Raw genomic sequence first — 24,432 nt, 5'->3', positions numbered from 1 at the left:
AGTATGGTATTAACAAAAATATGTATTTTGGAAAATAAACGATAAATCGAAACTAATTTTTACACAGAATAATAAAACAATGAATTTTTTTAATTTTTTTTTTCAAATGTAAAAAATAACATTATAATTATAAAAAAAATAAAATTTGAATAAATAGAATAGGTTATAACATCACTTTCTATGTAATATGAAATCCCAAGTATCTTTCCACCGTAAATTTACAAGATCTCCTTCGCTAAGATCTTTGATTCCATAATTTAATACGGAAAATTTATAAAATGTATGAATAACATACCCCAACCAGAGGCAAACTAATATTATAAAAATGTAACTTAACAAAGTATTACATTTGGATTGTATAAACTTATAGATGTGTTCAATAACGGCCGCTAAAAGAAGGGTTTTGTAAAGGAAAGCTGGCAAATAATGATGAAGGAAAAGTGTTCGCTCCATAAAGAAATATGGGATAAAATGGAATAAATATCCGATTACGCAAACTTCTCCCACTAGTACAAATTGTTGCCAAGCAGATTCGGAGAGATCCAGACACTTCCTCCGCTGGCGGATGAGATAGAAGAACAAGAAAGCAGCGTAGATCAAGATGCTGACGGACGCCGAATACCAAATTACTAAATTCCCAATCAGGTGAATTTGTGCCTGGAATAAAAGTCAAATATGATGCCCTTTATCTTTATAAATAAAACAAATCAATGAACTTTTAAGCAAAAACCTTACGTTGGATTGGGATGACACCCAGTACGCTATCCCCTTGGTGAGCAACGGCCAGTCTAGGGGCTCGGTAGAGAACATGTGATTCTGGACGTACTCTTGACTTGTAAAAAGCATTTTATACTGCAACTCCAAAAATTTCTCCCAAAATGAAAGGGTAGTCGGTTTAGTAGGAATCATTTCAGCGAATACGAGTTGCCTTTCTCTTTCCTTTTTATCATCGGCTAAAAAACAACAATGTCTTAACTCATTTACGTAATCCGCCTTACCTGTTTATTCTTTATAAATAATACACTAAATCCTCGGACATAATACAAAAGATGTACGCTTACTTTTGGTGTATCGGTGTTCTTCAACATTCCATATTGTATTATCTTGATTGATAACCTTATCGGCAACTATTTCGTGCTGATTGAACCCCCAGTCTCCCAGCTGCTTCCCACTAAATTTCAGTGCTGATCCTGAGTTAACATGAATTAGATGGACCAAAGATTGTATCGTGCTCCATTGAGTCCCTTCATCCTCTCTGTTGATTATGTCGACTCGCCACAAGTTTTGTGCAGGCATGGATACATTGTAATCTATATAGCAAGATACTTCCTAAAAAAGTTAATTTTTATTGCTAGTTAAAACAGTATAAATACAACGTAATCATTTATAACAAGGGATAAAATATGAAGATGATAAAATATTTAATACATATTTAGGAGAAGCATCTACCGTTTTCAAACGAAAGATGGATGGGATTTGGGCCTCCAACGACCCAAATTCCAAATTTATCAAAATTACAACATACAAAAGGAATCCAACAACAGTGCAACTTAAGCCAGCCAAATGCCAGATTGTAACCCCTGGGATGCTCAGATTTCCATTTCCATTTCCTTTCATTTACCAATTGATAGGTGCTTAATCTCAAGTTTATAAACCTATAATATATACTCATATATCATCCATGGGTGAATAGAAAACTATCTGATAGAATGAATAACAAAAGATAAATGTTTTATAGGACTTTCTCCATAATACACTTCGTAGGTATTCCTCCATAATACATTTACGCATTAAATGAAAAAAATTATTTAGCAATTACCGCGTATCGGGCACATTATAAAGATATTTTGTGAGAAATCAAAAAAAAAAATTTTAATACAATAAAAAATGTGCCAATGAGTGACGTAGGTATATTCATGATAAAAAAAAACGCTATGCGATGCTATTCACATCTCACTCTTACTTTACTTGGTTATATCGCGAGATATGCCATCTCAGTTCTCAGTTGCGTTTCTAATAATGAACCGAGTCGAGACTTGTACTTGACCAAACCGAGCTGCTTGTAGACAGCCAACCGAGGTGGTTGTCTCGCTGGTTTGTGACTGCGAATAGACGATTTTTTCATGTTTTCAGCTAACAAACTTCAATAAACATCCCTTTTGACTTCAAATATAATAAATTTAGGCTACGAACATCATTTTTTTTGGATTTTAAATTGTTCATCTTTTGTTTTTTTGTTTTTTGTCCAAATGTTTGCTGGCGCAATCAATTCAATGAGAAGTCTTTGCTGGAAAAACCTAATATGTAAAACATTTTTAAAATATGAATATTTGTTACCTGGTTTTGTGGGGACATGGCAGCGGCGACGTCGTGCGAGTTGAGAGCTCTGCTTGTGATTCCATGAACAAGCTGAATTACATCACCATGTTTAATGGCATCTATCGGATACTCGACAACCAAGTCATTTTTTTCTGGTCTTTTGACTATCCACCAGTTGTTCACGTCCTTGAAGCTGTAGCACGTGACTTGCTGCTGATGCGACGACCCTCTTTTGTCGGGATAGCGAATAGGATATACGTGAGCGTGCGAGTGAAGCCAACATGTGCGACCGTGTGTGTGTCTGTAACGAATGACGACAATTAATTCCTTCTCTATTAGATTGCGCTTCTCGAATTTGGTTACTATAATATAAATCTACCTGAGAGTAATTTGAGATCCGTGGGCAACGTATATAGGTTGTCCTTTAGTAATACTAGCGAGCCCTCCCTCCAGAGAGGCCTGAAACGCACTCGTCATGACGCTATCGTGGGGACCCGCTTTGGTCAATAAATTTAAATGAACTGCGAAGATTGACAAATACAGGATGACCGGTATTACCAAAATGGCAATACTCATTTCAAAAAATCTGATAATTATTGATTGCATCCTGATACTTTTATTTCCTAAAATATTCCAAAATTCTTTTCCAATTATGTAGAGACCCATTCCGCATGAATAGAAGCCGGAGTATTTCACACTGAAAAATAAAATATATTAAATGATGTTCATAAACATTTTATGTATTACTTTTTAGAATTCTATCGGTTAATTCGATCGCTCCCTAGATGAGCATATTACAGGAAGCATGGTTTGCACTCGCACTCGATCCGATGTCTCGCATGGTTTCCCTGCGAGACATCTGTACACTACCATCCTCCACCATGTGTGTTCCAAGGTATCTAAAAGTCTACAGACAGGCTGAGTGGCACACAACATTCATCTTTTTTGCATTCACTCTTAGGGCTAACCGAGCGGACTAGGTGGAATGGACAAATGTAGGATAAAATATTGTCATATTCATATATTATAACACACAGCCACATACTGTACCACGTAAGGAGGCACAATCTCGAAAGATACTTAATCAAATATCTTATAAAAGGCTACAGAGTGAGATTGAATTTGAGATGATTGATCTATCCAGATGGCAGTGACTATAATGTACTATTTGGAGTATACCTCAATGAACATGTGAGAGATATGCAGCCGAGAGCTAGCCAGAGCCAGGACACGGGTTCACTCCCGGTGTTGTGGTGGTGCTTGAACTTCAGTAGACAAAGTAAACCAAATAACCCAAATGCTAATAATATGGATTCCATCAACATAAATCTTGACTGAGTTAACAATGCATTATCTAAAAGTAAAATTACAACATCAAAATTTACTTTTATTATAAAAAAAATATTGCATATTTGACAGTGTTATTATTGGTATATTAGTAAATTATAATTTCCATTTTATTTAAAACAAAAAAACAAAAATATTTATACATTAGCATAAATAAGTAATAAAAAATATCTTTCACATTAAGAGCTTGTTATAAAATTTCCAAATGATTCAAAAATTTTACTGGTATTACATACCATGTATTCCACTTTCATCCTTAGATAAAAATCACATTTTAAAGATATAATAAAACCAAATAAATATGATGAAATGGATTTTAAAAATATTATGTTTTGAATATTGAAAGTATTAACTTTGTGGATCATATGAGAGTCATAAATTAAACCCTGAAGAGGGCAACAGGTTGTTGCCGAAACTAGTTGGTTAGTAAAAATGTGAGTGGATCAAAACACAAAGTATTTTTATTTCTCGAAATAATATTTTAAAAATATTAACAAATAAAAAAATTCATAAATCATTACCACAAATGACCAGTATGGCTGCCAGCGTAGCTGTCCATTCTGAAGTCTTCAGTTCACGCATTATTTTGTAGGTCAGAGGAACAAGTAAACTCCCGCAGAAAGCAGGAATTACCCGCATTGCAAATATTGGGACGGAATCAGTATACGGGCTTCCGATCTTGTCAAATGTGAAGTTTCCCGAGTAGCCGGCCACGTGTGCTGCAGCAGACAGGAGCTGCTTGCCCAATGGAGGATGAGAGTCGAAGAAGAAAATTCCTTTCATATATAATGTTACATATCTCCCATAGTGAAGTTCATCAAATCTGTGCGAACGAAGAAACAATAAAAGATTGCAGGAATTTGTGGATATTCAAGCAAAATAGTAGGTAGTAGGCAAAATTTATGCCTTTTTTTAGCAGCCATTGTGGATCAAAAATTTATTTGTAAGAAGTCGACAGTACTTATCAGTTAATATTTGACTGTAAACTAAATCAGTGTCTATATATTCATATAATGGATAAAATTAAAAATAAAACAACCCCTGCATAATTTCAAATTTTTATGTCTCTGGTCTAGCTTTGTTACGAGAACAAATAAATAATAATAATAAAAAAAACTCTCATGAAGGAGTTCTCTATACAGCGATTAAATTTTGATTTGTGGCTGTAAAAACTAAAGATCCTCGCATTGATTTGCCCGTTGCCTTTTTCAATTATAAAATAGAGGATAATTATTACGAATATATGATGCTGATATTACAAAATAAAATATGGCCAGTCCCGTATTTCTGGATAATATTTTGAATTAAGTTGCTTCAGTCAGATCTGCATAATGTATTAAAAGTACAACAAACATAAACTTACACAATATTATTTGGCTCGTGCAATTTGTAAAATCGTGTAAATATTCCAACCATAAATAGGAACAAAGCCATCACATCTAATTCAATATTAATACTAAATCTGTTTTGGCATTTTGTATCTATTGTATTGAATGAATCTTGACTATTAATGTTTTTATTTTGTGTATTATTTTCTATCTGCAAAGAAAAACATAATCATGGATTATTATTACAATTACAATATTTAATTTATATATGTTGTGGAGCATATAAAATTAATTTTATATGCTCCACAATAAGTTGAGTCCAGTAATAGTTATAATAAAATAATTCCACCATTCAACTATCGTAAAATACCACCATTCCTAAAAAACTGGACAAACAACAGAGATAAGACACTTAACTGTGTCCAATATAATGGTCCACCAATTTTTCAGCACATCTTTAACGGAAGCTCTGATAGCTATGTGTCGAGGGTATGAGGTCAAGAGAATAGAAATGATAAAAACCATATGGAACGATGTGATCACGAAGCTGAGGGAGTAATCAGTGGCAAATGCCTACAGAGCAGCACAGGATCGTTCCAGGTGGAGGAAGTCGCCTACAGGCGAGCTGTGATCGGTGCCAGCAGTGTGAGCCATTTCTCAGCCACGAGAGATGGAGCCAGAGAGACCATAATGTTAATGCAAACCCCGAGTAAACATTTCAATATCATTGTTAAATACTTGCCAGGTTTAGTATCAAAAACTTATACTTTATATACATGCAGTAAAAGATATTACAGTCTAAGATATTTACAATTTTAATCTAGATGTTAACTAGTATATTTCATGTTTCAACTTCAATATTTAGTGTTTGATTTCATTTAATATACTTACATTATTTGGTAGGTCATCTTTTTTCATATTCTTCTTGCTTCGCTCGTTTTCTATTTTCGCTTCCTCCTTCGCCTTCATTTTAATGACTTATATATACTTTGAAAACACACTTAGTTTGGAAAACATTTAATTTCAAAGCCGATAAATTAAGTATTTATCAAAAATATTGACATAACATTAAAATGTCATAGTGTTCAAATGTAAAATACAATGATAGTTATCTAAATTGCACACGTGAATAAAAAAAATGCCCTCGGTGTTTCTTTGAAACATCAAGTCAGAATAAAAATAACGGTACACACATAACTTTGGAAATAAACGAAAAGTGAAAGTGGTCCCGCGTCACTTACTTAACTTCTAATTTGTACAAAAGAACGCTAGATGTCTCTACCACTGCTTACATTCAAACGTCAAAACCAAAGTCAAAACAATGAAATGTCAATCTTCCTACAAGTAGGTACCAGTAACTATGGTAACGAATAGTTAGGGTAAAAAATCAAAAAAGTCGTAAAAACGCGCAAAAAATATAAATTGATCCATAATAATAGCACATACTCAAACAGATTCTATAAAATAAAGAGGTTCCGACCTGTTTAAAAAAAAAGTTAATGAATCCTGCATACTGCCAGTGACCACATAGAATATGCACTACAGACTATGGGTCTGACAAAAAGAAATGCAGAGAAGCTCAAGTGCACACAGCGATCCATGAAAAAATCCATGCTTGGTTTTAGCCTGAAGGATAAAATTAAAAATGTATATACCAGGAAAAAAAAACAAAGTAGAGGACATCATGGATCGCGTCGCAAAACTCAAATGGCAATGGGCAGGACATATAGCGAGACAGGATCCCACAAGATGGACCCCAAGAATTCTACGATGGAGACCTTGAGAGAGCAAAAGAGGTATCGGAAAACCCTAAAAGAGATGGTTCGACAATATTGTCGCTGTGGGGGTAAAAACTGGCTGAAAGCAGCAACCATTTGGAGTAAATGGAAAAAAGGGGAAGGGCCAGATTCAGGTTGGGATCGGATCTAGCTGACTAACTGAACTAATCTTTTTCACTGGGCACTTTTAGAAACTTAGTGGTGGTTTCACAAACTTATATTTATTAAGATTAATTTACAGTAAAATCAGAATACAATTTTGCTTCACATTTTCTAATCATTTTCGCAACATAGTTCACAAAATATATTTGTTTTACAAAAGAAGTCTGTCAGGAAGCCTAGGTGCTTCTGAATCAGATCCAAGAATGGGGTTGGGAGAGCTTTCGTTGATCAATAATAAGTCCAGTTATAACATGAAAATAATCATATGAGCGATAATAATGTTTAAATAATTTTCGTTTGAAAAACTTATCACTATAATAAAACTTTACGTTGAGTTAAAATTAATAACTTAGTAACCACAAACACTGACTCCACAATGGTACGTAGAGAGGATAGAACCCCATACGATTGTTTTTTGTTCAATAATTATTCGTCTCTTCCACATCCATGCATACCCGCCTAGACTCCTAGGTTCTAACTTATTGTGAAATTGTTGAAGTATAGGATCATCCCAACATTGGAAAAAGGTGTGTTACGAGCATTGATACCAAAAATTATACATATTATGCTCATTCAGGAAGTCCTAATAAGGTAGATACCTTTAGACAATTATATTTATTAACATAGAAACACTACGTATCTTTTTCAACTCCGAAGTTGATGTTTCTTGACAGTAGTGAATAAATTTAAAAGGGTTCCTATTTTGAAAACAGCTGCGAATTTGTGATTATACAAATTAGTTAGTTTGTGATTCACTCACGTTTTTTTACAAATTTTACGTTTTAAGGTTTTTTATTTGGTCACTTTTCTGTCAATGCCTCGAATGCTGCAATTAACAGCTGTAAAATATAAATGAAATTAATATTTGAAGCACGTTGTGATGAAATAAATTTACCATTTATTTGAGATTACCCGATCACAAGATGGGAGCTCATTTATAGGTTGATGGGAATATCCCTGTTTTAGTACATAAGTTTATTTACATATTAAACAATAATCTAAAGCGGGACTTCAATATTTACTTCTTTTTCTAGTTTTTTTTTATTTGTTTATTTTTATATGCAGGTATTTTAGCATGGAAAAAATAGGAACATTAGTAAATTGTCCAATCTGCACAAGGCCTTTTCCCGAACAAAGTATTAATGAACATGTTGATAAGTGTTTGTTCCTTCATTCTACGGAAGAAAACGATGACACACCAAATACATCAAAGCGCGAATTAATAATATCAAAAAATGATACACATATATCTAAGAAACCAAAACTCAATCTACTTTCACAGGATGAAGTTACCACAACATCAATGAAACGGCTCTCAGTTATGGCTAAGGTACTCGTATTTTTAAAAATTAGGTTAAAAGCAGCACCGGTTTGTTGATGTGTGCGGCAAATCGATAAATTTTCCAAGTTAATATTTTAAAAACAATAAGAGAATTGTGTGCTTAAATATCCTTTCAGAATGGTGGAGCTGATAGAGAATCAGAAACGGACAAAAATCACCCTTTTTGCTCGGGATCCATTCCTTTAGCAGAAGCTATGCGACCGAGTAGCTTGGAAGAATATATTGGCCAGACCCATGTGTTAGGACAGGATAAATTTTTAAGGCAGCTTCTTTTAAAGAAAGATATTCCTAGTATGATTTTATGGGGTCCACCAGGATGTGGAAAGGTTTTTTTTTTTAAATATTCTATATACTTAAATATTTTATATACTTAAATATTTTATATACGTATATAGTCCGCCTCCATGGTGTAATGGTTAGCGCGTTTAGTTACCGTGCTGAAGGTCCTGTGTTCGATTCCCAGGGGGGGGGGTGATAATAAATATTTGTGATTTTACACTCTGTTATTACCCTGGACTGGTCCCTGAAGCGCAGGAGTGATCACCTTCCCTTCATGTAAGTAACAATCAAGATAACACTGCATCAATATGATGCAGTGCCCTATGCGCTATTGGGTGCAGATAAGGGTTACAGTACTGAAAGTATTTTTTGGTTTATTAAACTATAAAATATGTTATCACTACAGTATTACTTATTTTATGCTGTGTTTGCACCATGTAAGCACTTGTTAATGACAGGTTTCAGAACCTATTACTGTCTGTAATCAACCTGAAAATGTTCCAAAACCAACAACCAACTGTCAACAAGTGTATAAATTGTTTTAAAAAAATACTAATGGGTAATAATAATAATTCTTTTTAACTCTTTAATTTTTTTATATTAAACACACGACAAGTTTTGCAATTGAGCATCTACAAAAATACACCACGGCACCTGCTATATATTTATTTTGCATTTATTTCAAACAGTTATATATATATATATATATATATATATATATATATATATATATATATGTATATATGTATATATATATGTATATATGTATATATATATATATATATATATATATATATATATATATATATATATGTATATATATATATATATATATATATATATATATATATTGTTTTTACCTCTCCAAAAAGAGACTAGCTCATTGTGCTTTGAGAGGGACTAAATTTTAAAGCAATTTTCTCATTTTAAAATCTTTTTTTGTTTTTAGACATCATTAGCAAATGTAATTTCAAACATTTGCAAAACAGGCAATGACAAGCGGTTTGTGAAGCTTTCTGCGACAATGTCTGGGATAAATGATGTCAAGGAAGTGGTCAAAGTGGCTAAAAATGAAGCTAAATTTAAAAGGAAAACAATTCTGTTTATGGATGAAATACATCGCTTTAACAAGTTGCAACAAGACACATTCCTTCCTCACATAGAGAATGGCACTTTGGTTCTCATCGGTGCTACTACAGAGAATCCTTCTTTTAGTCTTAACTCCGCTTTACTGAGTAGATGCAGAGTTGTCGTTTTGCACAAATTAAGCTCGGGAGATATCCTTTCTATTATTGTTCGTGCTGTGGAATGTAAATTCAACATTGCCGTAAAGCATAAAGACAAATGTTTCAAAGAAAACGAATCGTCTAATGAAATTCCAAGGTTTGTACACCTCCTATCTCGTACTATTTATATCATCCAAATACCACGTATGTATAATGCAGTTACTCAGAAATATACTAACTGATTTCAAATCTGCTCGCAGTCGGATGTGTTAACTACTACTATTTAATTATAACCATAAAATAATTGTCTTACTGACACATTGATGTAAACTTTTAAACTTATTTTACATTTTATCATTCTCTGTAGTCGCAGTACTAGCAGATAACTGTCAGAAACGCCAATGTTCTGTCATATAACAATTGAGTGTATTTTATTTATTGTTTCGGCATTCACTTGTGGTAAGACATGATGAAATTGTAAAAGAAAAAAACTTGTTAAGACTAAAATTTATATTTAGACCTGAAGATGGAAGCATAGCTTCCGAAACTAGTCGTTATAATAAAATAAACTCAAGTGGTAAAAAACAAGTGTTTTTCTTTTACAATTTGAGTGTATTCATTAAGTGTCATGCGCTATTAATCTATTTTGACACCTTTTGATAAAGTTCTAGTCAAATTACTACATGCGGAAAATATACAATACCTATATGAGGCAAATATGGTTTAGAAATATAATACTTAACCAAGCAAATTCTATATTTGTCCCTACTCCGTAGTAGGGAAGTGAAAGTGCATGATTGAGTGACAAGCATGTAACAATAGACATGCCTGTACATGCTATTAAATTAGTTTACAAAAAGTTTTAATTCCATGGATGCATGTATTTAAAACTATATAGTTCATGGGCAAGTATAAATCACAAATACATCGGAATATACCCTTTTGTTCATGTGAAAACAACAACAAAAATAACGAATAATACATATGTATATATAAATAAATGACTTAAAATTCTGACCAAGGTTGATTATCGAAATGGAAACATTGAAGTGGTTATCTGAATTTTGTGATGGAGATGCTCGGATCGCACTAAGTAGCTTGCAGCTCACAGTTCAAGCCAAAGATCCCGGCACAGACTTTGAGAGATCGGGTCCAGCAGTGGTTTCACTCGACGATATCAAAGATGGTATTAAGGTATGAACTTTTTGCTCATATGACATGATACAATGTTTAATATTTTAAAATTATATTTGTAGCTATATTCACTATCGATTTTCAGCGTTCTCATGTATTATACGACCGTAAAGGCGAAGAGCATTACAATATGATATCAGCATTACACAAATCCATCAGAGCTTCGGATGACAATGCCACATTGTATTGGCTCACTAGGATGCTGGAGGGTGGAGAAGATCCTTTATATATTGCTAGAAGACTTGTTCGGATTGCTGGAGAAGACATAGGTCATTTCCTATACAAATTAATTTTGATTAGTATAATAAATATTATGTCTTTTGGTCTATTCTATCAAAGTGATCAACTATTATTTTTAACATAATGAAAACAGTAAAAAAATACAACCCTGTTGTCATTCCTCTTTAATTTTCATAAAATTTTAGCATAAGTTTCGACTTTTTAGAGTAATTTTTTTAAATGTAATATTGGGTCAAGAATAGAGTAGAATAATAATAATTTACACTAATAAACAAACTAACTGTCAAAGCGACACTTCTGGAGAAAACAAAAGCATAAAGTGCAAGAATCATAGTTTTTCATTTTGGAATGGAAAACTACTACAAATTTTACACCTACTTTTGTCAAAACACAACAAAATAGGCTCAGTTTTCATTGGTTTTGAGCACACAGGTTATATAGAGAGATGTTAATACATGAGAAAAGTTATGATTTAACTAGATGACACCTAATCTCTTAGTATGGACTTTTCGTTACAAGACTAAATTTTAAAGATTGTGAATATGGACAAAGTTTTTTATTTAAATGTGACAATTTTACACTGTCATTTGCAGCAAACTTACTAGTTCTTTAACTAATGTGTTGATCACTACGGCGGGAACTGTATTTTTTGCAATAGGGCCAAAGTTAATAAACCTATTTCATATTTAATGCAATAGGGCTCTGCATCAGAATAAAGTAAAATTGATCGATTGTAGGTATTGCGGATCCAAAAGCATTGAGTTTGACAGTATCATGCATGCAGGGGTGTCAACTGATTGGTATGCCAGAATGTGATGTATTACTAGCTGAGTGTGCAGTATACCTGGCAAGAGCGGATAAAAGCACGGAAGTGTATCGAGCTCTTTCAAAATGTAAGCAGTCTATCCAGGAGCACAAGGGCCCCATGCCTTCGGTACCACTCCACTTGAGGAATGCCCCGACTAAACTGATGTCACAACTGGGTATGTCACCCTTTGTAGATGCAACATAGAACAATGATAATAGTTTGTCAGCTCCTATTTTTTATTATGTATATTTTTATTGTCTCTTTGATTTCTCAAATTAATGAATTTTTACCGCATTCTCTAATTGCTCCATTGTGTAATTTTGTTATCGAGTATATTCTAGTGCAAATGAAAAACCTGAAAATACTCAATAATAAAATTAATTCAACCAGTCCAGTATGTACCGGGCTCAAAAGCAGTCACGTGTACCTTTGTAGTACACATTTATTCACTTGTAAAATTACAAATAAAATTTAAATTTTAAATAAAATTTAAATTATTAAATAAATTGTTTTATAAAATGGCCCTTAACATTACTTACTGTTTTCTCCTTTATATTGCAGGTTACGGCAAAGGATACAATACTAAACATCGGGATGAATCCAATCTAAATTATTTACCAGATGAATTGGAACAAATAGATTTTTTCCATTGAAACAAATACATATGTTTAGTGTATTTTTTTTCTTCTTTTATTGTAGTGATAATCTTTAAAATACATGTTGAATCACACTTTTTTAAGGTAAAATTATATAAAATAAATGAAAAATATGTACAGTGATTGCGACGACGTATTACGTTGGTGATCATGTAAAATTATTGTATAAAAATCATTTCAAATTTTGATAAAATGACCGTTTCATACTACTTATAACCTAGAACAGTTGTAAAGAAATTAAGTTGCACATAGGCATTATAAAAACGTAAAATATGTAACTATATAAATATATATAGTTTTTTTATCACCATATTATATGAAAAAAATTAATAAAACTAGTCTACAAAATAAAACACTCATTTCAGGTCAATCTCAAAAAAATTTATCTAAAAAACGTAGTCAACTGTAGCCATGTCTATAGCCCATCGGAATTTGTCCCGTTGAGTCTTGTTGTAAATTTTTTCAATGGGAACTCCATGCTTTTTGCACCTGCAAAAATAAAACATTATATTGTTTCCTCTTTAAAGCAGAATAATGAGAAGTCAGCGATAGAATTTACTCAAAATAAACAAAATAAAACATTATATTGTTTCCTCTTTAAAGCAGAATAATGAGAAGTCAGCGATAGAATTTACTCAAAATAAACAAAATAAAACATTATATTGTTTCCTCTTTAAAGCAGAATAATGAGAAGTCAGCGATAGAATTTACTCAAAATAAACAAAATAAAACATTATATTGTTTCCTCTTTAAAGCAGAATAATGAGAAGTCAGCGATAGAATTTACTCAAAATAAACAAAATAAAACATTATATTGTTTCCTCTTTAAAGCAGAATAATGAGAAGTCAGCGATAGAATTTACTCAAAATAAACAAAAATTGTAAAGACATGCATTAGAAACCCTTCTTCATATATAAACTGTCAACTGCAAACAGAATGTACAAATTCATAAATAAAAGTAAATTTCATCATAATCAACAGCAAAAAGTTTTTAAAATTCTGGTCCTGCCAATGTTTTTATTTTACACAAGTAAAAAAAAATATTTGAAATAATATTTCACTAACAATTTGAGATAAAATTATAAGAAAAGAGCAAACAATTTAAGTTTAAAAAAAAAAATGTACTGAAATGTCGGATTTCATACGCTGCTTTCGTTACTTTACTAACAAAAAATACAAATGACTTAGGAAATATTGCCACACATTAGTTTATATATGAAAAAGTTTTTATTTTATTTTTCAATTTGCTAATTTTAAATATATTCTGGACCAAAGGACCAAAGGTCCTTCCAATTTTAAATTAAAGAGCCTTTTTGTACATGTCCTTCATTTTGGTACTTAATACTGACAAAGGCATTTTTTATTATTAATATTAATTAATTGTAATCTTCTACTTGATAGATTTTGTAAAATATTAAATTTTTGGTTTTAAATTTAGGAAAAAGCTGCAATTCCCAAAACAGACAATACAATCTCTTTTGGAGTGCAGTACTCCCCCAGAACAGAGAACAGCACTACAATAAAATTTTAAAAGTTATGTTTTGCATAAATTTGCTAGCTTCAAGAGAGTTTCTTAATGCAAATAAGTAAAATAAAGTTACCAAGCGATAGAAATTCGAGGATCCAAGTAGTTCAGTTTAGATGTTCCCAGGGCGATGGTTTTATTTTCATCTCGGTCAGTTTCTTGCACCTCCAGTTTCCTAAGCTGATCCTTGAGACGTTCAAATGCCTTCTTCTTCTTGTCCGCATTAAGTTTCTCTTTAACCGACCCTTTCTTGGCTTGCTTTACGGCATCCCTCATTTCTGCTTCCGCCTCATCTATCAGGTCACGTTTAGCTTGGATCTTGTCTTTGAGCGCATCCATAGACTTCTGGTGCCCTTTGGGGACGGCTCTCTGATGGTTACAAAGAACGGCCACAGCTCTGTTGGCTCTATTATAAGCTAAAATTTTTTCTTCGATAGATGCGTCAGTATCGGTAAGTTCGTCCAGTTGGTTTTGAAGCGTGAAGGAGGCGTTGAATGTACGGAAGACCTTAGCGGTCAAGTTGGGCATCAGTTCCCTGAGGTGCTCGTTCATTGTCTGGGTATTCAATCGATCGAACAAGTCGTCTCCTTCCTTTTTGTTGTCTTTAAAGAGCTCTAAATTTTTGAAGACCCTTTTTTCAACCGGAACTTCGTTATAATATCGAATTGAATCCTTACCCAGGAAATCAAATACCACCACATATTCTTTTCCATCTTTTTCTTTATGAAGTTGTATATGTTCTACTCGAAGGGAACAGCAGCCCACCGTATCGGCCTGATCCTCGTCCTTCTCATTACCGGCTCGGAGTGCCAGTCGATCTATAAAGTACAGCGCCACGGCTCGCTGCCGAATTCTCATCTCTTTAGCTTTCCATTCTTCTCGGTAGGTTTCCCTAATTTTGTCTATACTCTTGGCTAGTTTCCGAGCAGTTTCGTATTTCTGCCAATCCTTTTCCCCTTTGAGTTTGGAACTAGGATTCAACATGACGTATTTCACTTGGCCTTGGACATTTTCTGTCCAGGAAGCGAGCCAGGTTACAGAGTTGTCGTGCTTGACTTCTTTCCACCGATGTCCTTCTGGCGCTTTGGGTATCTTACTATCTTTTGAGCAATTTATAATGACATGTTCCGGCATGACTCTGTGCTTTAGCATTCCCATTTTGGGGTGTTCGCCTCGTCCCCTGAAGAGTCCGGGGGGTTCAATCCGGAAGTTACCAATCTTTTCATTGTGACCGTCAATTTTACAAAAACCATATTCCTTCTGAATTTCTTCATTTTTAGTTTTCAAAGCGAGCTTTTCTTCTTTTGTTTTATTTCTGTTCCTTTCCGATTGCTCTTTGAAAAATTCACACATTGGTCTAAAATCACATTTTCTGAGATCCTTTATTTTCTCCTTTTCTTTTTCATTCATAGCCTTACGCCAGTCATTAAAGAAATTATTATTGAATACTTTCTTCGTTGTATAATCATGATCCAGCATTTTTGCGTAGAAGCCGGCTATTTCTTCAGATTCCAAAGACAGCTTAAACTCCTTTCCATCGTAGCGGAAAATCACTCCCTTGGGTATAGGTTCATAAGGAGGTGCAAACAGCGGCCCTTTATGCTCCAGGAACTTCCATTTAGTGCCATCACTTTTCTTTTCTTCTTCCCACCTAAAGTAAACCAAAATAATTACTATACAGATAGATAGATATACATGTCAAATCAAAAGTGCTATTTCCACATTATCCATGGGGGAAGCAGGCACTAGTGTAGAAAAGGTGGAAATTACAAGTTATATATGTCTTGAAAAATATGCGAGGAAATTAATGTCAAGGCACAATTTGCAGCACTACTATTTAGTAGTCATTTAACATAACCTCACATTCTTGCAAATGTTAGCGTAAACCATTTCAAGTATTATGCATTAAAATGCTTACAAATCAGATAAATTATGTTGTTTAAAACTTATGCTGCGCGCTTGTAAATGCCAGTAAGTTTTACTTGCATAAATATATAGTTTTTTACTCAAACTTGGCACATGATTTGTAAAATTACTAATAGTCTTGGAAAAAAATGAGCAACAAATCATCAACATTGGCAATATTCCTGCCAGAGATAAATTAATAAAAACCCAAAATAATATCCTTTCCACTTATACACATCAAAAAGCAATATTCACTCATAAATATAAATGTACTGAACTGGATGTCGAAAAAATGTGACAGTTAAAAACCATAGATCTATAAACAAGGGCACCATAGATGCATAAACGAAAGCACCATAGACGCATAAAGAAATAATGGATTATTCCCAAAACCCCTTACTGACAATTTATTATCCAAGACTTTCATTTTTTCATCACTGATGCTCACTAATATTGTGTGTGTTGTGGAGTCCCAACTCGCAAAATTCTTTTATTATTTATGCCCCCGTTGGTTGTTTATACCAGTGACCACTAACATTTTTGAGAAAAAGGCGGATTGAGTTTTTTAAAACCTGGCGGACCAGATGAAAAATTCTGACAAGAATCATCAGATCAAAATATTAATTTGTATGTACTTACTTAATAATAATATAAAAACATTTAATGTCACTCCTATGAGGAATTTTATTACCAACTTACGAAAATACATTTTTGAGTAAGCTAATTTTGCAAATGAAAACGATGAATCAAATTATTAACTATACGGGCTATTTTTAACACAAAAAGAGTATTAAAATATCCTTTATATGTAAATGTATATTCAATTCCATATTCCTCATGAGTGAAAACAGTCCATTCTCTAATCAAATTGCATTTAGGAAATTAAAATATAGCTGCCACGAATTCACAACAAAATAACAAAGTTCTATTAAATTAACATATCATTTATACGCAGATATCGGGTATTTTCGGGGGGCCGAATGAAAGAGAAAGATTTTCATCCGAGCTGTATGTTAGTAAACGCTAGTTTATACAAATATAAACAAGTTCTTACCATTTCCAAACCTCTTGTTCTTCTTCACCTTTTTTCTTCTTCTTAGGCGATGCGGCATTTGCTCCGGTTGGAGTACTCGGTGTTGCTTTCTCTTTCTTTGGCTCTTTCTTCACTTTGGCTTTCGGCGTCTTCTTTTTCTTGGGGGCTTCATCTTCCGAGTAATCGTCATCTTCATATTCAGATTCTGAAGAGGCAATATTCACATAATGAAGTGATTAATACTAACCATGGACAACTTCCAAAAAATATAATACGTAAGCAAAGCGTCGTATCGAGACAGCGGTACAGAGCCACAGCTATAATCTGGCAGATACTGTAACCAATCTACTGGTAAATGCCGCTAACACACAGGCTGAGGCCTGCATACACAAAAGGTGATTGTTGGGAAGACGAGTACCCAACCCCGAGTAAGGCAGATAAACAGAAAAATAATCACCTTTTTTTATTTTTGGCTTCTTTTCAGTCTTCGCTATTTTCCTGGCTGAGAGTGGTTTTTCCTCTTCACTATCACTATAGTTAGATTTTCTTTTATTGTTGGATTTTCGGTTTATCTGTATAAAAAAGTCATAATTAGAATGTCAGTTTTGGAAACAGAACAGTGTAATAATTACGTTGATAGAGGACATGCCATAAAATAGGATATACCAATTACTAAAAATGTGTAACATATTATGAATCTAATACTACCAACATTGTCACGAGTTAGTGACTTCGGAGCCAATACTCACAATCTCTTGACCAAACACATCCACTTTACTAGCGGTTCAAATATTTATTCTATGTGAAAATAAAAAGAAACATTCTAGATTTGCATTAAAAAAATTACAATTTCTTGGAAACCGCGTTGCAAACAGAAGCCTGCGTACTTAAACCAAAGACGCAGAGAATGGTTAAATATATTTTCTAAAAATAGATAAATTAAAAAATCTTACGAATTAAAAAAATATTCTTTGAGAAATTTTGAGAACGTCCAGTAAATTTTCGGCCTCCATAGCATAGTGGTTAGCATGTTCGGGTGAAATTCCTTAAGGAACCTAAGTCCCGGGTTTGATTCCCCGGTGGGTCAAAATAAATATACGGAAGTTATTTTTCACTTTGATATCTAGTTGAAGCATTAATCCCCAATGAAAAGTCAGCGGAATCAATATGTATCTTACGTACGTAAATTTATAAACACTTATGTATATTTTTAATGATCTGATTGCCAATTTGAACATTGATTTGAAAAAATATAACAAGGATCATAGAAAATAAAACTAAATAAAATTACCGAACTATACATAACATCACAATCATTTATAATGACAAACATACCGGGAATGATTTGTCGTCTACTGGAGACGCAATCTGAAATCAGTTGTCAATATGAACTTGGGTACATGGGGCACTATAGGGGAACTATATTACCGAGTAAACAAGCAAAGGAACAGTCTCCAACAATATAATTAAGTAAAGCAAAGCGTAGCCATTTGCTGATAGTGGCTAATTGGATACCCTATTCATAAACAAAAATTAATAATTGAGCAGGCTGGGTTTAGATGATAGATTCTTTCAGGTTTAATATATTCAATGTAAGAGTATTTTTCCCAATAGCCATTAATGGGGCCAGTAGTAAAGTACATACCAGAGGAATATCTTCTTCACTATCCTCGTCCATCTGGTCACCGCACGGTTCTTCCTTAAACTGCGAAAGGTCACTGAAAACAGCCGATTCGTTTCCCAGAGGATCAGTCGCTTCGTGGTTCTCCTCCATCTTTATTATAGGTTCGGCTTCTTCAATTTCTTCCTGTTATTGTAAAATGTTACTTTAATCAGTGTTTCTAATAACCTATAAATTTTTTCAATATAAAAAAAAATATTTTGGCAAATTGAGAATATTTGCTGAACAAAATAAGTAATAAAATAAGATTGTCAGATTTATCAGTATATCACTTATTTCACAAGCTAAATATTTAAGTATTATAACAGTAGAATTTGATCATGTAACAAGAAATATAAAAAAAAGTTGAATTTAAAGTAAATAACATGACAGAAAACATAGTGAAACTTCCTAAATGAAACTGACTTATTCACCTCTTTAGTTTTAGTGTTGACCCATTTTGTCTGCATGATGACATGTTATGAATAGAGAAAAATCACCACGATGAGATAAACCAGTATTTAATAAGATTAAGAATATTTTACTTAACACGTTCACTGCGTATAAAACAGGGCTGTGGAGTTGGACTGGCTGTGGTGGTTGTAACTGTGGTTTTTTAGGCCGGAGTCGGAATAGGAGTCGTAAAAATGAGCAACTCAGACTTCTTTTTTGTTGAAATTTAGAATACATTTATTTTTATTTTTTTATAATGAATGTGTATTGTGCACAAATATTAAACTTGCAGGCGCAAGTCGCGCTGATATGGTGAATCACCGAGATCCATTTGATGCATAAAGTCTATGAAAATGTAATGACAAAAAATAGCTATATGCAAAGGTAGGAACAACCTGATTGAGCTTTTTTGAGTCAGAGTCGTGGAGTCGTATTGTTGGTAAATATAGGAATCGGAGTCGTGTTTTTTTTTCCGACTCCACAGGCCTGGTATAAAATAATATACAGATAAACTTAAATGCGCATTTTTTTTAAAACCCTTAAAATTGTTCAAAATCAAATTATACTTTCTATTTAAACATCATAAATAAGTATACTCGTGTTTAAAAAAAAACAGATAAAACCAGCTACGAAACCTTATCTTTATTCAACATGACTCTCGTGTTCATCTCGTAACTGCAATAACGGGAGCCGTGTTCAACGCACAGAACGTGTTAATAAACATTCACACACTTGGGACTAGGCTATGCATTGCTTCTTTCATTGAGTTGCGTATTATGTTATAGCAATTCATCCACATTAAAACATCTTAAGGATTTCATTAAGAACTTTTACCACTCATGAGCGCAAAATTGAAATTATGACAGTTAAAAAGATTTTAAAAAAACTTTAACAAAAAAAACAACTATGAAACAAACTTGATACTAAACCGAGTGACAATATCACACAGTTACAATAACAGGTGCCATAACCATGTTTTGCATTAATCTACATATAAGTGTTTTGGTTACTTGTTAATTTGCTAGAACGACTTTGTGCCAATTGAACGTATTTATGCTCGCCATAGATGCGATCAACCGAACTGAGAATAAAGTTCATAAAAGTAAAATCAAATTTAATAACCTCTTTAATTTCATTCTTCACTATTTTGTCAGGGCTCTTTGAAGATGTGGACTTGTCTCTTGAAGTGCTGTGTTTGTCCTTACTTGAGCTATGTGAGGATTTGTCTCGGCTGAAAAATAAGTTAAATTAAGCATGTTAAGGGATATTCTCCCTAAGATTATGGCAAAGCGAGCGGTTATAGGGAAGCCACCAATTATATAAGAGGCAGGCTCTAAAATATAGCGCAGGAAGTGAATGAATTATAGAAAGGAACATGGGATGGGATAACACTTTGCTCATATAAAATTGGTGCAAACATTATGCATTCATATTAATTGCATTATATAATAAATAAATTCAAATTTATAATATAGTAGCCTTCTGTTTACCAAAATAGTACGGTTTTTTTTTATCAATGTTATGCTTATCAAAGCTATAATAGAACGTTTTTCACTGACATTTCTTAGTGGAACTGCATTTTATATTACAAAAGAAGTATAAAACTTTTTCTACATTTATTTTATTAAACCCAGTGACTGGGTTTCAGCATCGCCAGTCTGATGGTCAAATAAAATAAAAGTTGAAAAAGCTATTTAGTTGTGTTAATTTAATTTACAGAAAATATATGATTTAAATAGTTTTTAACTTACATACTCATTCTTGTAATAAAAAATTATGCTTTAGAAGAAAATATTGTTGAAAATAATATATGAAAAATTTTAAAACCGCTAGGTATAATTGTCACAACTGATTGACCCGGTTACTACTGTAAAATTACTAGTAGTTATTGCACAGGCTGTATGTGCATAGACGTCCCCCCAGTTTACCTTAATATAACATAGCTTTGGTATTTGTACAAACTTAATAAGTGAATAGTATTTGTGATAAATTGAATTGATTTATAAAACATTGTCGCACCCGAGTGTGCATCAATGACACAATAGTAACCTTATGTACTAGAAAGATATCTCCTGCAGATACATCGGTGGGTAACAAATGGGAACCTTCCATTCTATAATTGTATTTAAAAAAATGTTTAAAAAGCGTAAAGGGTTTATTATTAGCTAATATTATTATTTTACAAATGCAGACAAGGGGGGATTACTGTAACTTAGTATGAAAGTGTGGATTTATGGAACAGTGAAGTAAGCAAAGTGTGTAACGGTGTTAAGGGGCAGAAAGTGAGAGATGTGGCGCAAAATTACCTGGATGTCTTGTCCTTGGAGGATTCGTGACTGGAACGTTTATCCTTGGAACTGCTAGAGCTGGAATGATGCTTGTCACTGCGGTGCCTGTCCTTGTCGCCGCGGGAACTGGACGACTTGTCTTTGGAGCTACCGGATGAGACTTTATCTTTGGAGGATGAGGATTTTCTATCTTTATCTTTGTCTTTATCTCTGGAGCTTTCGCTGGACTTCACCTTGTCAGAACTTCTCTCCTTGTCCTTGTCGCTCCTACTCTTTTCTTTATCCCCCCTGTCCTTGTCACTCCTATCCTTGTCGCTCTTGTCCTTGTCGCTCCTATCTTTGTCCTTGCTGGATGACTTGTGCGAAGAACTGTGGCTCTTGCTGCTGGAATGTTTGTTTTTATCCCTTTGGAATAATACTTTCTATTATTATCTCAATTTATTAATCTTCACTCTCTCCTAATAATTGTTTTTCAATATTTTTTTATGTTTTCAGTCTGATAATATATAATTGAATCGTTATGTCAATAATGATATTTTGTAAAAATAAAATTTAGTCAATGTATGGCAATTACACGGAGAGTTTGAAAAACAATATTAACACGATAAAATAAAATATTTAAAAAAGACAAAAAATAAACAATAGAGATAAGCAAATCAAATAAGATTAATCTCCTCAAAGGCAAGAATATGTTTAATAGATTTATATTATCCACTGACACTTCGTGATGGAATTGCATTTTTAATTTATTATTAGATTAAAACCAATATTTTTAGCTTTTCCACTTTTTTATTTGACCAGCGACCGGGTTTCGTCGTTACCGACATTCTGATGATGTCGGTAACGACGAAACCCGGTCGCTGGTCAAATAAAAAAGTGGAAAAGCTAAAAATATTGGTTTTAATCTAATAATAAATTAAGAATATGTTTGTTATAAATAAAATAAAATAAAAATATATAAATAGTTTTTCAACATAAGTCGAGCCTTAATGCTTTATTTTTCGGTTATTAATTCTACAACAAAAACAAATAAAAATACCCTTCATGATTCCAAATATATTACTTATATATAAAAATAATTGTGGATTCCCCTTTCTTATTTTTTAACATATAAATAGATAAAGAAAAAGTTACTTTTGGAGACATTTCTGAACACTGCGATTTAGGTCCATCATTGTTTTATTATAAAAAAAATACACATATATTTTTTTTCATCAATTTAAATTAATTTTATGTCTGAAAAAAAATTATCCGAACCCACATTTTTTCAAATTCAATTAAAAAATCAAGATGACTGCGTAACATTGCAGATTAAAAAATATTTAAGGCCGTGAAGATTTTTTTTCTTATACTTCTTCCAATTTCTTGACATTAAATATGTATACTTTTTATAATTTTGATAAATTTCTGTTTCACTTGTAATAATTCTGCAGATTAAACTCATCAAAACCAAATTCATCGGATATATCAATCTAATTATGGAGCATCTCAATCAAATCCGTTTTCTTCAAGGATCTCATGCAAATAAGCAGTGTCTAAATTACACAAGCTAGTAAGAGTGCAGGTATGTAACCCTGAGTGCTCTAGCCATTACTGCTATTCCTCTTTTCCTACCTACTATTCCTCTTCCATTTCTTTTCCCATAAATCATAAAATTAATTTCACTCTCAAGTCTAAAAACGCAGGGCTGGATCACCTTGCCCTTTGTGTAATTGACTATGAAGTTAAAACAGAGTCAATAGGATGCGGTGCCATATGCACTATCTGGGTGCGGAAAAGTGTCAAAGAAAAAAGAAAGAATTTGTAGTTTTAGAAATCAGATTTTACCTTGACTAGCTCACCCTAAAGGAGAAAGATAAATCAAGACTGGGCGTGAACGACGGGATAAGTCAGCTTTTAGTGAAAATGGGATCATGAAGGATTTTATGATTATTTTATATACTGTATGAGTCACTGCATTACAAGACCGATCACATGGTATCCTACAAGCTACTATAAAATGGTTACAACTCACATTCTCAAATATATAAACGCACATTATTGATACATATTTTCAAAAACAGAAATTCGGAAGGAGGGGTGCCATTCGTTCAATACTGGACACAAGAAGAAGGCTGAAGTAAGTAAAGAAATTGTCATCTTTCTAAAACAATTATATGGTGACACAATGCTTCACAGCTTTTAGAATTATTTGGGCATAAAACAGCGAGATTTTGTTGATGTTGTTGTGATTTTAAGAAACATTCACTATCCAAACTTAGATAATTAAAGTAAAATTTCCAACCTGCTACTGCCACTGGAACCATGCTTAGAAGAACTGCTCTTGTGATCTCTGTCCTTATCTCGGTGTTTATCCTTACTGGACGATTTATGGCTGGACTTATGTTTTTCAGAACTAGAGTATCCATTCTGTGTCCCATTTAAATGGTCAGAGCGGCTACCATTTACTTCTTTGATCTTAAAATATAAGGACAATCATATGTAGGACAACCAAAAAATATAATAAAAAATAAATTTTTAAATATCTTTTTAAAAAACACACAATTGCACGAGGATAGCAAAAACACCACTACGAGTCACTTTTCTATAACGAGTATCATTCATTATTCGAAAAAGAATTGCATTACACAAAGCACGGCTTTAGCCTCTAGACGCCATATTGGGGACTTAGAAAAATTTCAACGAATCAAGCTATAAATGTTCACCAGATAAGCGTCTTTACCGAAGTTAGCGGAACCGTCTCGAGTATGGAAATAGATTAAAAATCAAATATGATAAATATTTCGGATACATACATCTTGCAAAACTGCCACCTTGTCGTCACTCATCCTGCCGCAAAAGTCTCCGCACCGAAAAGGCTAAGTCCCACGGCGCTAAGGAAATGAAAC

At 33.1% G+C, this 24,432-nt stretch overlaps 3 protein-coding genes across 10 annotated transcripts; 1 reads left to right on the top strand and 2 right to left on the bottom strand.

The window, feature by feature from the left end:
• Positions 1 to 85: 85 nt before the first annotated feature.
• On the bottom strand, positions 86 to 6,309 carry rt (Protein O-mannosyltransferase rt). Its single transcript, XM_088265732.1, has 9 exons — positions 5,886 to 6,309; positions 5,030 to 5,205; positions 4,188 to 4,489; positions 3,499 to 3,673; positions 2,699 to 3,016; positions 2,338 to 2,620; positions 1,062 to 1,329; positions 736 to 953; positions 86 to 657 (listed from the first exon to the last, which is right to left on the bottom strand). The coding sequence occupies exons 1-9, from the start codon at positions 5,961 to 5,963 to the stop codon at positions 172 to 174; spliced, it is 2,304 nt and encodes a 767-aa protein (XP_088121858.1). The 5' UTR covers positions 5,964 to 6,309; the 3' UTR covers positions 86 to 171.
• Positions 6,310 to 7,565: 1,256 nt separating this feature from the next.
• LOC148306020 (ATPase WRNIP1-like) lies at positions 7,566 to 12,724 on the top strand. Of its 4 annotated transcripts, none has more exons than XM_088265737.1 (8): positions 7,566 to 7,673; positions 8,000 to 8,264; positions 8,393 to 8,602; positions 9,505 to 9,938; positions 10,804 to 10,975; positions 11,061 to 11,244; positions 11,953 to 12,198; positions 12,585 to 12,724. In XM_088265737.1, the coding sequence occupies exons 2-8, from the start codon at positions 8,010 to 8,012 to the stop codon at positions 12,674 to 12,676; spliced, it is 1,593 nt and encodes a 530-aa protein (XP_088121863.1). In that variant the 5' UTR covers positions 7,566 to 7,673; positions 8,000 to 8,009; the 3' UTR covers positions 12,677 to 12,724. The 4 variants fall into 4 exon arrangements, with proteins under 4 accessions (XP_088121863.1, XP_088121864.1, XP_088121862.1 ...); XM_088265738.1 differs by having other exon boundaries at positions 7,566 to 7,721; XM_088265736.1 differs by having other exon boundaries at positions 7,610 to 7,875.
• On the bottom strand, positions 12,689 to 24,432 carry Top1 (DNA topoisomerase 1). Of its 5 annotated transcripts, none has more exons than XM_088265726.1 (10): positions 24,340 to 24,432; positions 23,829 to 24,001; positions 21,563 to 21,949; positions 20,379 to 20,487; positions 18,789 to 18,950; positions 18,479 to 18,511; positions 17,601 to 17,715; positions 17,165 to 17,348; positions 14,282 to 15,856; positions 12,689 to 13,168 (listed from the first exon to the last, which is right to left on the bottom strand). In XM_088265726.1, the coding sequence occupies exons 1-10, from the start codon at positions 24,370 to 24,372 to the stop codon at positions 13,066 to 13,068; spliced, it is 2,874 nt and encodes a 957-aa protein (XP_088121852.1). In that variant the 5' UTR covers positions 24,373 to 24,432; the 3' UTR covers positions 12,689 to 13,065. The 5 variants fall into 5 exon arrangements, with proteins under 5 accessions (XP_088121852.1, XP_088121853.1, XP_088121855.1 ...); XM_088265727.1 differs by having other exon boundaries at positions 21,563 to 21,928; XM_088265729.1 differs by lacking the exon at positions 18,479 to 18,511.

This window comes from Brachycentrus maculatus, unplaced genomic scaffold, assembly GCF_059751285.1.
Source record: "Brachycentrus maculatus isolate JH-2025_06_01 unplaced genomic scaffold, ASM5975128v1 h1tg000257l, whole genome shotgun sequence".
NCBI classification, from domain to species: Eukaryota; Metazoa; Arthropoda; class Insecta; order Trichoptera; family Brachycentridae; genus Brachycentrus; species Brachycentrus maculatus.
Note: the sequence above shows the minus strand (reverse complement) of the source record. Positions and strands in the feature narration are given on the sequence as shown.